General features: G+C 46.4%; 1 protein-coding gene across 2 annotated transcripts; it reads right to left on the minus strand.

Annotated features, from left to right (window-relative positions):
- Positions 1-8,492: 8,492 nt before the first annotated feature.
- Positions 8,493-14,130, minus strand: polr2f (RNA polymerase II, I and III subunit F). Of its 2 annotated transcripts, none has more exons than XM_043679491.1 (4): positions 13,895-14,130; positions 13,250-13,380; positions 11,375-11,446; positions 8,493-9,399 (listed from the first exon to the last, which is right to left on the minus strand). In XM_043679491.1, exons 1-4 carry the CDS (start codon positions 14,117-14,119, stop codon positions 9,309-9,311), a joined length of 519 nt encoding a protein of 172 aa, XP_043535426.1. In that variant the 5' UTR covers positions 14,120-14,130; the 3' UTR covers positions 8,493-9,308. The 2 variants fall into 2 exon arrangements, with proteins under 2 accessions (XP_043535426.1, XP_043535427.1); XM_043679492.1 differs by having other exon boundaries at positions 9,361-9,449.
- Positions 14,131-14,483: the final 353 nt, after the last annotated feature.

Here is a 14,483-nt window from a genome sequence, read left to right on the forward strand (position 1 = left end):
ACACACACACACACTCTCACTCATGCACTCTCACACTCTCACTCACATACAAACACACTCACACACACTCCCACACACTCTCTCACTCACACATGCACTCATACACACTCACACACATGCACTCAGTCTCACACTCACTCTCACACAGATGCGCTCACACACACGCTCTCACTCTCTCACATGCAAACACATACATGCTCACACTCACACACAGATGCTCACACTCTCTCTCACACACATACATATGCACGCATTCTCACATATGCACACACAAACACACTCACACCCTCACACACACCAATGGCATCATGACTGGGTCACCTGTTGAGATCTTACTGAGTGGCCCATTTCAGATGGTCAACAGATCCCACTGGGTTTACCCATGGGGCCATTCCACCCAGATATTTTCTGAGCAGATTCTTGGATTAGGGGGTCAAACCCACAATCTTTTGGCTTGGATGAAAGTGCTTTATTCACCAAAGTATAGCCAATCCCTTTTCCTCAAGAGATACAGCCTAATCCGTGCGAGATGCCTCGGAAGTGCTCCTCTCTCCAGAAGGATGTGGAGGAGGGATCCACCTTTTCAGAGACTCCTGAAGCTGGATGTAAAAGACCAGGCGACTGCCCTTTGAATTTGGTAGCTCAGAAACAGCTCATTCCATTCCAAATGACATAGAATATTGCAGCACAGAAACAGGCCATTCAGCCCAACTAGTCCTCCTCGTATTTATGCTCCAAACAATCCTCCTCCCATCACCCTTGTGTGTTTTTTTCCTTATGGGTTTATCTGATTTCCTCTTAAATGTCCCTCGGTTATTCTCCCTGAGGGAGTGCGCTCCACATTCCCACTGCACAATCCTCCATACCTCCTGACCCTCTGTCACCTTCAGCCATTCCCCCCACCATTCCCCAAACGGTTAAATTGAGCTGAGATTTGGTCAGCTACATCCCGGCGATGAGGGAACTGTCACTGTGTCTGACATCAATCCTCTCTCTCTGAGTTCTCCCTCACAGATGGGAAGTGTAAGAGATATTTCCAATTGATAGAGGCAGCAAGGGTATCAGTGGGAGATAGAACAATGGCTGGTTTTATGAAGCTGTGTGCTGATATCCCTGGGAAGCCCCTGCAGCCAACTTCTCTCCCGCTCTCCGAAAGGAAATTGGGCGTTTCCATGACAACCAGCTCAAGTCCCCTGGAGCACAATGCACCGCCTGTGACACACGAGGGAAGAAAGAAAGTCACCAATAAAGGAAAGGAGTAAACAGTCTGGGGACGGGATCGCTGAGGTGATGTCGTGTTTGCTGCTGAACCATTCGAACAGGTGGGAGGGGAGATATTAAACCCGAGAACGATACAGCACAGAATGAGGCCACTCTGCTCACAGCGCTGGGGCTGGCCCTTCCCATGAGCCAGCCAATCAGCTGCATCCCTGCGTATCGCACCTTTTCAAATATTTAATCCAATTACCTTTCAATCATTCCTGTTCAATCTGCTTCTGATATCCCTTCAGGCACTGCATTCCAGATTGTAAATATATTTTCAATTCCAGACCATATTGCCATCTCCCCCTCAGTTTTTTTTAACAATTATCTTAAGTCTGTATTTTCTTAAAGTCAGAGTCATAGCGATGTGCAGCACGGAAATAGACCCTTCAGTCCAACTTGTCCATGCTGACCAGATATCCTAAATTAATCTAGTTCTATTTGCCAGCAATTGGCTCATGTCCCTATAAACCCTTCCTATTCATATACATTTAGATACCTTTTAAATGCTGTAATTGTACCAGCCTCCACCACATCCTCTGGCAGCTGGTTCCATACACGCACCACTCTCTGTGTGAAAAAGTTGCCCTTTAGGTCCCTTTTAAATCTTGCCCCTCTCACCTTAAACCTATGCCCTCTAGTTCTGGACTCCCCTACCCTGGGAAAAAAAACACTTTGGCTATTAACCCTATCCATGCTTGCCTTCATCGGTCAGGGCTTTGAGTGTAAAAGATCTGTCATGTCATGTTGCAGCTGTGAAACTGTATGCAGCTGTGTGCAGTCCTGGTCACCCACACTATAGGAAGGATGTAGAGGCTTTAGAGAGGCTGCTAAAGAGGTTTCCCAGGATGTTGCCTGGATTGGAGGGTATTCGCTATAAGAAGAGGTTGGATGCACTTAGATTGTCTTCACCAGAGAGTCAGAGGCTGAGGGGTGAGCTGTCGTAGTAAATAAAATTGTGAGAGACACAAATAGGGTGGACAGTCAGAGTCTTTTTTCCCAGGGGTGAACTGTCAAATACTAGGGGGCATAGGTTTAAGGTGAGGGGGGGAAAGTTTGAAGGAGATGTGCGAGACAAGGTTTTTACACAGGGTTCAGTAGGTTCCTGGAATGTTCTACCAGGGAGGTGGTAGAAACACATACAATAGCAATGTTTCAGAGATATTTAGACAGACACATGTAGAGGTAGGGAATAGAGAGATATAGCCCATGTGTAGGCAGATGGGATTAGTTTACAACGGCTTCATGGTCAGCACAGACATGGTGGGCCGAAGGGCCTGTTCCTGTGTTGTACCGTTCTATGTTCTATACAAAAGGGTTGATGAAGCAAAGCTGTTTTCATTTGTGGCCAAAACCAGGCTGAGGCCATAAATACAAATAAATCCAACAGAGAATTCCATAGAAACAGCTTTGCCCAGAGAGTGGTGAGGGGAATATGCAACGCACTACCATAAAGAATAGTGAGGCAAATATAAAGGCCCCCTCTATTTGGTGGGGGCATTAGATGGAGCAGAGTGAGATTTGTATGGAGCATAAATATATAGTCTAGGTCAATTGGGCTGAACGGCCTGTTTCTGTGTGGCAAATAATAAGATGATAAGAAATAGGAGCTGGAATAGGCCATTCAGCCCCTTGAGCTTGCTCTGCTATTCAATAGGGTCATGGCTGAACCAACACTCAAGTCCACTTTCCTGTCCTTTCCCCGTAACCCTTCATTTCCCTCCTGATCAAGAATCGATCTCAGCCTTAAACATATACAAGGCCTCTGCCCCCACAGCTCTCTCTGTGACAAGGAGTTCCAAAGACTCTGAACCCTCTGACAGAAGAGATTCCTCCTCAGCTCAGTCTTAAATTGGTGCCCCTTTATTCTGAGACTGTGCCCTCTGCTCCGAGACTCTCCCCTGATGGGAAACACCCTCTCAGCATCCACCCTGTCAAACCCCTTCAGACTCCGAGATGTTTCAATGGGATCAACTCCCATTCTTCGAAACTCCAGGGAGTAGAGACCCAGCCTGTTTAGCCTTTGGTCACCATACAAACCCTCCGTCATCCTGACCCTAATGTGTAATGCTTCACAATATTTTAAACACCAGTTTCTCCTGTCTTTTCACCTGAGTTTAATATCTCTCCATATCGGAAATGTATCCTTAAGTTACTGGACAATTTCAATAAGCTTCACATCAAACAGCATTTGCCATCAACCTGCCCATCCTCTCTAAGAGCTGAAAATGTGTTGCTGGAAAAGCGCAGCAGGTCAGGCAGCATCCAGGGAACAGGAGAATCGACGTTTCGGGCATAAGCCCTTCTTCAGGAAACGTCGATTCTCCTGCTCCTTGGATGCTGTCTGACCTGCTGCGCTTTTCCAGCAACACATTTTCAGCTCTGATCTCCAGCATCTGCAGACCTCACTTTCTCCTCTATCCTCTCTAAGAGTCTTGACATACGTTACAATCTGATCACCCTCCACAGGATCTGTCACTGGCAATTTGATGCCAATTAGTCAGTAACTACACCTCAGTCACAACCTTGTGTATTGTATTCAGTGCACGCAATGTGGCCTACTCTACACTGGAGAAACCAAACGCAGACTGGGTGACCACTTTGTGGAACACCTCCGCTACATGCGCAAGCATGACTGTGACCATTGTGTAGCCAGTCATTTTAACACAGCGTGCTGCTTACGCCTACATGTCTGTCCTCAGCATGCTGCAGTGCTCCAGTGAATCCTAGCACAAACTGGAGGAACAACATCTCACCTTCAGGCAAGGCACTTTACAGCCTTCTGGAGTTAATACTGAGCTCAACACCTTCAAATTGTGAACCCACTCCTTCCCTTTCTTTTAGGTTCCCTTGTTACATTCTCTGTCACCATGTCCTCCCCCCACACCAGTGGGACTGTCTGTCCTTCCCGGTCTGGTAGGAGACACGCCCATTGTTCTGCAACTCTCACATTCTGATCACTTCATCTGAACTATCACCAGCCTTTCTCCCCAGCACTCCATCCACACACCCCCCCACCCCTGCACAGCATAAAATGCTGCCCCCTCCACACTTCACATCAGCTCTGATGAAGAGTCACCCAGACTCGAAACGTGAGCTCACTCTCTCTCCACGGATGCTGCCTGACCCGCTGTGATCTCCAGTGTTTTTTGGTTCCCTCAATCATCAGTACTGCTCCAATACAGGTCTAGGTGCAATCTCACTCACCAAGTATTTCCCTCACCCTGCGCTGCTGACTTTGTCATTAATATTATTCTGACACTAAATTTTTCAGAACCCATGCAAACCACATATAGTCATAGAGTCATATACAGCATGGAAACAGACCCTTCAGTTCAACCCGTCCATACCAACCAGATATCCCAACCCAATCTAGTCCCACCTGCCAGCACCCGGTCCATATCCCTCCAAACCCTTCCTATTCATATACTCATCCAAATGCCTCTTAAATGTTGCAATTGTACCAGCCTCCACCACTTCCTCTGGCAGCTCATTCCATACACGTACCACTCTCTGCGTGAAAATGTTGCCCCTTAGGTCTCTTTTATATCTTTCCCATCTCACTTCTGTTACAATTGTTTACAGATAGACTCCCTTTAAACAATTTAACAATTCTCCTGGGTTAAATAAGAGTGAATTGGTCAATCGATGTTTTGGGCAGGAGCCCTTCATCTGCAATCCATTCCTGATGAAGGGCTCCTGCCCAAAACGTTGATTTTCCTGCTCCTGGGATGCTGCCTGACCTGCTGTGCTTTTCCAGCACCACTCTGATCTTGACTCTGATCTCCAGCATTAGCAGTCCTGAATTGGTGTGCATCATTTATTAAACTAAGAAAGCACTTTCAGTGTACTGTACTTTCCCAAGGCACTTCACATGAACGTTATCAAAACAAAATTTGATATTCGCATTTCCAAATACAAATATCTGTCTTTTGTTTATACCAATGGCATATATTTTTGTTCTAGGCTGGGTTCAGTTTGGCTCCTAATGGTTCATGTTGACTCAACAGAGTTCAGTTTGGGCAAATTTTTTCTAAAGGATGAGGTGAATGTGAGCAGTGTCTATTTCTGGTTGTGATGGTTCAGAAAATAATGTTGGCCAGGATGCAGGGAGACGTCCCTGTTCCCACACAGTACCACAGAACCCAGAGCACCAACCTGAACCAACAGCAGCCAACATACCTGCTTTAACCACTTATCTGTCAAAAGACATCTCACCTCAGAACAAAGTACAAGTCCTGAAGTGGGGATTGAACTCCAGGCCATCTGACTCCAAGGATGACAATGCTACTAACCTGGTCACATAGCTCCAGCTTGTCACCATTTACCTATTCAGTCAGTATTGGCTTTTGAGTTTTATCTCAAGAAGAGGGAACACAGAACCAGGAGGGAGCCATTCAGCCCCTCAAACCTATCCCACCATTCAATGAGATCATGGTTGATCTGTGGCCTAACTCTATACACCTTGGGTCCATCTCCCTTAATACCTCTGCTTAACAAAACCAAAACTAGCTCAGATTTAAAATTAACTCACCTAGCATCAACTGCCATTTGTGGAGAGAGTTCTGAAATTCTCCTATACTGTGTGTGTAGAAATACTTCCTCATGTCTCTCCTGAATTCTCTGGCCTTAACCTTTAGACTATGAATCCTAGTTCTAGAATCACAGACCAGTGGAAATAGTTTATCTGCCCTGTCTTTTCCTGCTAATATCTTGAAGACCCCTTAACCTGCAAAATCCTAGAGAGGGGCCTCAGTCTTATTCAAGGTGCCCAGAGAGGGATTTCCTCAGTTCAAACAGGAAGATTCCCCATATCTGACTCCCAAAACCCCAACAGACTGCTACTGACTAGGAGCCTTCATGGACCAGGATGCGTTAATTCTCTGACTCATAGAGTTAGATATCCCTAACCTAATCTAGTCTCATTTGCCAGCACTTGGCCCATATCCCTTTAAACCCTTCCTATTCATATACCCATCCAGATGCCTTTTAAATGCTGTAATTATACTAGCCTCCACCACTTCCTCGAGCAGCTCATTCCATATATGTACCACCCTCTGCATGAAAAGGTTGCCCCTCAGGTCTCTTTTATATCTTTCCCCTCTCACCCTAAACCTATGCCCTCTAGTTCTGGACTCCCCCACCCCAGGGAAAAGACTTTGTCTATTTATCCTATCCACACCCCTCATGATTTTACTCAATTCAACACATTCTGTATCACAGGTCTCTGTGAAGAAGTGACATGAGGACCATATCAATGTGCAGCGGCAGTGTACTGAGCCCTGGACGGGAAGTCCCAGCTGCCCCAGAGGTGCGCAATTACATCTCTGAACAGGCTGATTAAAAAAATAGATTAATTTTTTTTAAAATGAAGTGACACTGAATTTATGATACCAAAATGCAACATCTCTCATTTACTAAAGCATTTGACAAGATCCCACATGGTAGACTGGTCGAGAAGATTAAGACACCTGGGATTTGCAGTGAGTTGGTAGTTTGATATAATGCTGGCTTGGTCATAGAAGACAGAGGGTAGTTGTGGAGGGATGCTTTTCTGATTGGAGTTCTGTGACCAGCAGTGTTCTGCAAGGGTCCGTGCTGGGATTGCTGTTGTTTGTAATATATAAGAATGATTTGGATGAAAATGTAGGTGGGCTGATTAGTAAGTTTGCAGACAACAAAAGGTTTGGTGGAGTTGTGGATTGTTAAAGAATACAGTAAGGTATAGATCAGTTGGGTGGAGAAATGCCAGATGGAAACCAGACACATTCCAAGTGTTCCATCTCAGCGATCACCTCCTCCTTCTGTCTTTCTCGCAGACTCTGGGTTCTGGAGAAATGTCACTGGACCCTAAATGTTAACTCTGATTTCTCTCCACAGATACTGCTGGACCTGCTGAGTTTCTCCAGCAATTTCTGGTTTTGTGTCTGATTTCCAACAGCTGCAGTTTTTTGTTGAGTGATCTGGTGAATGGTGTTCAAACCCTCAGATGAAGTTCACATCGCCTCTAAAACACGCTGTTTGGCATTGCTTTCCCACTCGATTATAGTCTTTGGGGATTTGGAGACAGCAGCACACCACTGGGTCTGAGTGCATGGTTTCTCTGAGCATGCAGCCAGTTGTGGTTCAAGGGGCAACACTCTCACATGAGTCTGAGGTTCAATCCTGCTCCAGAAGCATGTTGACAACATCCAGGATGACACGCCCAGTGCCTGAAGAAGTAGAATCATAAAGTTTTACAGGACAGGAGGCCATTTGACCCATCATGTCTGTACCAGCTCCTGAAAGAGCTACCCAGCTAGCCCCACTCTCCAGCCCTCTCTCCATAGCCCTCTAACTTCATCCCTTTCAGCCATATATCCAGCTCTCTTTTGAAACCTCCCATGGAATCCACCTCCCCCACTCTCCCAGGCAGCGCATTCCAAATCCCAACATCTCTTGGAGTAAGGAAGTTTCTCTTCATCTCACTCCCAGCTTTCTTGCTGACAATCTAGAAATTGTGTCCCCCTAGTTACTGACATACCAACTGGTAGAAACAGAACACCCTCCTTTACCCTGTCGAAACTATTCATCATTTGGAACACCTCAATAAGGTCACTTCTTAATCTTCTCTGCCCCAACGAGAAGAAGCCTAAATCTCTCTAATCTTTCCTTGTATCTAAAATCCCTCATTCCTGGGATCATTCCGGTATCTCCCCCTTGTATAATCTCCAGGGTTATAACATCCTTCCTTAACTAAGTGCCCAGAACAGAACACAATTCTCCAAATGTCATCTGGCCATTGATTTGTAGAGATGTACTATCACACCCTTGTTTTTATACCCTATGCCTCTATTTATAAACCCTATGAGGATCCTATAAGCCTTTGTAACAACTGTTTCAGCTTGCCTGGTCAGCTTGAACCCAGAGGTCCCTCAGCTCCTGTACTCCCCTCAGAGTTGGATCATTGAGCCTGTATTGTCTCTCTGTGTTTCTTCTCCCAGCAAGCACCACCTCACGTTTCTCTGCATTGAAATTCATCGGCCAGGTGTCTGCCCATTCGACCTGTACTGTTGGAAGGGCCATTTTTTGGGATTGACCTTAACTGAGGCTCTGCCATCTCAGGTGGATTTAGAAAATCACAAGGTCAAAACTTCAAATAAGAGCAAGGGAGATGTCCCCAGTGCTCTGACCAATACATGTTTCCCAATCAACACCCACAAAAATAAAATCTCTGATCACTGTCTCACTGCTGTTTACAATTTTATTAACATACATCCAATATTATAATAGTGGTCACACTTCGAAGAGTCTTTCCAAGGAAGAAAGTTTGGGAAAGGCCCAGCGGAAATATAATTTTACTTCAATTCTCAGAGCATCAGAGGGGCCACATTCACCACACAAACTGCTGAGGTTCAAGAAGGAGGTTCAATTAGATTGAGTGATTCTAAACCGAGAAAGATCGGTGAATATATCATAATAAAATATAGAGAAGAAAACAAAAGGCCCTCAGCCAATCACAATCCCAGGTACTGACACCCTCTTCATCTCTGATCAGAGAGATTCCAGCAGTTCAACATTGTGTCCACTTGAGGGCGACAACATCAACAACTCTCCAATGGTTTTTAATTTGAAATAGCTGATTCAGTCTCAAATAAATACTCCTCTTCCATCATACTCAAATCTAAAGGTAACAGTGTGTTCCCCTGACAGCACAAACACTCCCAGAACAGGGACAGCACAGGGTTAGGCACAGAGTAAAGCTCCCTCTGCACTATGCCCAGGATAGGGATAGCATGATGCCAGTGTACTGGGTGCACTCTGCTGCTCCTTGTCCTTTCTGCCTGTGTCTGCCCGAGACTGCCCACTTGGAGGCAAATTAACCACCAGCCCTGTTCCCTTTTGAATTTGGAGCCACACCTTTAACATCGAGTCTCTCAAACATGGCACAGAATCAGAAGCCCTGACAGTTCAGAGGAACGTTTATTTTACAAAAATTCACAGTAAAAATATAAAGAACATTTAAACACAAGAAAGGTGGGAAGTGCCCCAGCAGCGAGCGGGGGTCAATCTGCAATGATCAATTCATCCACTCCCCAGTCCTCGTAGCTACCGTCTGGCAGGTACCTTCGGATAATGATTGGAATTTTCCGTGCTCTGGGAAAAACGACAGATCTGAATTGACACAACTGGTTCTCACTCACCTTCTTTTACAGCTGACATCGCTGGATAACAGTGTTTATGGTTATGGAAGGATATGTGCATAATATTGTTACTGAGGGTGGCTCTTAGAGTCATAGAAATGTACAGCACGGACACAGACCTTTCAGTCCAACTCGTCCATGCCGACCAGATATCCTAAACTAATCTAGTCCCATTTGCCAGCCCTTGGCCCATATTCCTCCAAACCCTTCCTATCCATGTACCCACCCAGATGCCTTTTAAATGTTGTAATTGTACCAGCCTCCACCACTTCCTCTGGCAGCTCATTCCATACACATACCTTCTGCATGAAAAATTTGCCCCTTAGGTCCATTTTAAACAGTAACAGACTATTTAAAACTGTTATCAGAATCACAAACTCTGAGGGGAATAAGGAGACACCACTTCAAAAAGCAGAAAGGTCGTTCAGGGACGCAGACTGAAAGGAGTTGGCAAGAGCTGGGTGAGGTGTTCTTGCAAAACTGAGCTGTCTCAAATAGCAGTGGAAGAAGATTCAGTCGGAACTTTCCAAAGCAGATTAGATAATTTATTTGAAGAGATGGTGTTTGCAAGCTGACAGCGATGAGCAGGATGGAAACGGGACAAATGTGATCACTTGGGTCTGGCCCGAATGTGCTCCTTCAGTGCTCGCTGATCCTTTGAGCATCGCTGCCATTGTGAGTAGAGGAAACTGCAGATTAGTAACCAGGCTATTCAATCTGATAACGGTGTAAGGTTCTAGAAGGAATGGTAGCCCAGGGCAGTGGGATAATACCCAGCCCTTCTCCAAATTGTGCCAGGAGACCTCTGGGGTATTTGTGTCTCAACCAAGAGGCCAGCAGTTTCCGAAGTGCAGCCCCAGCAGATGGCTGGAACCTCCGCTAAAACCACGTGCCAAGTCTAAGGTGTGAACCTGAAAGCTTCCATTCTGGAAAGCTGCAGCCATTCAGTCCATTGTGCTTGAGTGAGCAATCAAATTCCTCCCTGAAGCAGCCTGCTGTTGTTTTTTATGTGAAGCAACTGCACACATAGTGCAGCCTCATGGTCAGTGTCTAACCCTAGGCAGGGGGAGACACAGCTGAGGAAGGCCATTAATATCCTGAGCTGCTCAGAGCCAGAAACCATGAGAGGCTTCAAGGAAGTGACTGATCCTCTCAAAATGGCATGGAACAAACAGAAATCAGTTACAAATCCGGGAGACTCAGTCAACGTTGTTAATATGGTAGATACAAGAACAAGGGAACTTAATGTGAAGCTTTAAACCAAGACTCTCTCAGCTACTTTTCTCATTTGTATTTGTCAGATGACTCAATGTTAAGTTTGCAAGGAAAGGCAGGTCTCATTTGAGCCAAGGAGGTGAGGGGCAGATATGATAAGAGATGGTTAAAATAATCTATGATAAACTATAATTATAGATTATTTACCAATGACAGAGGACAGGAGGCTAAGTCATTGCAAAAGGATGAAAGGGGAGATGACAATTGATATGTTTACACAGCACATTGCTGTGGTCTGGGACAGTGTGTCTGAAAGTGGGTTGCAGGCAAGGTCAATACCCTTTTCAATGGCTCTGGGATAGATACTTGAAACTGATTAAATTTATCAAGCAATAGGGAAGGTGAAGTGGAACAAATTGATGAGTAAACTCTGGGACACAATGGGCCGGATGGTCTCCATGCTGTCACATTTTATTCCCCTCAACCCTCATGAAACAACTTAAGAAAACCAATCCAGTTAAAAACAGACAGTTTAAAGTCAATACAAGGTGAGCCAGCCAGAGTGAACGCCCCAGACTAATGCTCACTGCGGACAGACAAACTTAAACTTAATAAAAATCTGGAATAAAAAGCTAGTCCAATGGTGGCCGTGTTACAATTGTCATTGTTGTGTAAACATGGTTCATGGGTCCTGCATTGGTGCTGCTACTTACTTCAGCTCCTTCATTGCAATCTGCAAGGGGTCTGTCTCTCCTTCCAGCTCCACCATGACTGGTGCACACATCCTGTGGAGAGAGAGAGAGAGAGAGGGAGTGAGAGAGAGGGAAAGGGAGGGAGTGAGAGAGGAAGAGAGAGAGTGAGAGAGAGAGAGGGAAAGGGAGGGAGTGAGAGAGAGAGGGAAAAGGAGGAAGTGAGAGTGAGAAAGAGTGAGAGAGAGGGAAAGGGAGAGAGTGAGACAGGGAGAGTGAGAGGGAGGAAGTGAGAAAGTGAATGAGAGAGACAGAGTGAGAGAGAGAGACAGAGTGAGAGCGAGAAAGTGAGAGAGAGAGAGCGAGAAAGTGAGAGAGAGCGAGAGAGAGACTAAGGAATCGCAGGTTGCTCTTTTAGTAGCTCTGAGCTGGCAAGAATGTCCATGAAACATCAGAGGAGGGCAATTCATCACATCAAAGACCAGTGAACACCTCGAACCATTCTCACCATTCACCTTGATCATAGCTGACTTCCTTCCGCCTTTGCTTCGTACCCTGAAGCAAACATCCACCTATCCAGTTGCTAGCACCCATCATGACCCGAACCTTTTAGACTCAAACACTCACCGATTTCCACTCCTCTTTCCCTCATATCCCCCTCAAATGGTTTGTCTCTATCTTTTAGGTTATGACCTGTCGTCATCATAAGTCTCCAAGTCCTGCCATATATTCGTGCCTCAAACAGACTCTTAACAGATTCTCTGAGCACCTTTTATTTTGCTTATATCCAGAAGTGATCTTGGGGTGGGTCAGTGGTTAGCACTGCTGCCTCACAGCACCAGGGTGCTCCGGTTTCCTCCCACAGTCCAAGGATGTGCAGGTTTGTGTGAATTGGCCATGCAAAATTGCCTATAGTGTTCAGAGATGTGTAGGTTAGGTGCATTAGTCAGGGGGAAATGTGAAGTAATAGGGTAGGGGAATGGGGTTGGGTGGGTTACTCTTCAGAGGGTTGGTGTGGACTTGTTGGACTGAAGGGCCTGTTTCCACACTGTAGGGATTCTATGAACAGATTCCATGTACAACTAAACAGTTATTTTTACCATCACCAAATCAGCTGCAGTTTATTTTTTCATCTATTAATCACCATGAGTGAATCACCCATTATTTCCAATCAATTAGTTTACATGCAAAACCTGTAAAAGGCAAGGCAGATGACCAAAGGTGATGGAGATGGAGGAGACTGAGGTATTTACATTACTATGGGAGCTGGCTGTATGCCAATTGGTGGCTGAGATTCCTATATTCCAACTATAGCTAAATACATTCAAAAGGCACTTTGTTGGCCGTACAGTGCTCTGGGATGTGCCAAGGTTGTGGAAAGTGGTGCAGAAATGCCTGTACAGCAGCTCGACATTATCCAGCACAAAGCAGCTGCTGAATCGGAACCACACACACAAACATCCACTCCCTCCCCCGTCGACGCGCAGTAGCAGCAGTGCGTACCGATTACAAGATGTACTGCAGAAACTCATCAAAGATCCTCAGACAGCACCTTCCAAACCCACGACCATATCCATCCAGAAAGACAAGGGCAGTAGGTAAATGGGAAGATTGCCATCCCACCCACAAGTTCCCTTCCAAGCCATTCACCATCCTGACTTGGAAATATATCGCCGTTCCTTCAGTGTCGCTGGGTCCCTCCCTAAGGGCATTGTGGATCTACCCACACAGGTGGGCTGCAGCAGTTCAAGAAAGCAGCTCACCCCCACCTTCTCAAGGGGGCAACTAGGGACTGGGCAATAAATACTGGGCCCAGCCAGACATGTCCACGTCCTGTGACTGAATAAAGAAAAACAAAGATCACCACTAGCTCAGGAACAATGGCCTGGGTGTACTCACGCAATCTGAAGGGCACGTGTGCCTAGTACACGGGCTCGCTCATACTTGGTCATGTATGCCGTCGTGATCCTTTTCTGATTGGCCTGTTGGCCATCTGTTGCGGGAAGAATCTCCACATTCTCGCGGTCTTCCTGAAAGCAGACCGGGGAAATCAGAGGTTAGTTACGGTCATACAGCACACACACAGGGATTCAGAGCTGGGAGCAGGAGCTGGCTCTGCAGCCTCTCTGCCAGACAACCTGACCATCCAGTTCAACTTCATCAAGACAGGAAAGCAGTTAAAGGTGCACCACTGCGTGTCATTGTTGGATGAAACATGACCCTCAGAAAAAGACAAGCTGTGCCAAAAACCTCAATAAAAGAGATGGTTTTAAGGGGTATCCTAATGAAGGAGAGATAGAGAGATGTCGAGACAGGGAGGGAATTCTAGAGTTTGGGGTCCAGGTAGTTGAAGGCACAACTGCAAATGGTACAGTGCTGGAAGTTGGGAACAGGAGATATGCAGTGATCCAGGAAGGGATGTAGGACCAGAGGGAGCTGGAGACAGGGAGGAGTGAGATCCTGAGTGGGGGAGAATCGAGAGAAAGCTTCTCTGTTGGAATGATGTAGGTATGGAGGGGAATATTGGCTGTTCCAGGCACCCACCTCCTCGGCATTGTCCAGATCATCCATTCCTTCATCTTCATCGGCATCATCGAAATCATCTCCATCAAAACTAGAATTAGAAAAAGAGAAATATATTAAAATTACCAAACCAGGTCCAGCCCTGGCTTTCCAATGAAGCAGCCTCACATCTCCATTAAACCAGGGCCCCACAGAATTGCCTTCATTTCTTAATCGATGCCTCCAGTTATCAAAACTTTGACCCATCCACAAGACTTCAGCAACAGGAGGAGACCACTCAGCCCATCAAGACTGCTCAGAATCTCGAGCACATTCCTCCCCCCCCAGCACCAGTGACAGGTTCGTGGGCTGGGGGTTCAGCGAGATGGTGGGAGATGCAACAGTTGACTTATAACCATTGGTAACAGAGGAACACACAACATTTGGTGCTGGGACACAGCTCAGGCAGAGGGGGGCGCTCTGAGCAGGGACCCAGCCCAGGCAGAGGGGGGCGCTCTGAGCAGGGACCCAGCCCGGGCGGAGGGGGGGCGCTCTGAGCAGGAGGTGCAGGGACCCAGCCCGGGCAGAGGGGGGCGCTCGGAGCAGGCGGTGCAGGGACTCAGCCCGGGCA

This window comes from Chiloscyllium plagiosum, chromosome 39, assembly GCF_004010195.1.
Source record: "Chiloscyllium plagiosum isolate BGI_BamShark_2017 chromosome 39, ASM401019v2, whole genome shotgun sequence".
NCBI lineage: Eukaryota > Metazoa > Chordata > Chondrichthyes > Orectolobiformes > Hemiscylliidae > Chiloscyllium > Chiloscyllium plagiosum.

What these genes read in the sequence shown, in the direction of transcription:
- polr2f (XM_043679491.1), bottom strand. Translation starts at nt 14,119, where the DNA reads ATGGGTCAAAGTTTTGATAACTGGAGGCATCGATTAAGAAATGAAGGC. An exon ending in ACACGTGCCCTTCAGATTGC is followed by an intron (nt 11,447 to 13,249) that starts GTGAGTACACCC and finishes CTCTCTCCACAG; the next exon opens with GATGTGTGCACCAGTCATGG. An exon ending in ATTGCAATGAAGGAGCTGAA is followed by an intron (nt 9,400 to 11,374) that starts GTAAGTAGCAGC and finishes CGTTTTTCCCAG; the next exon opens with AGCACGGAAAATTCCAATCA.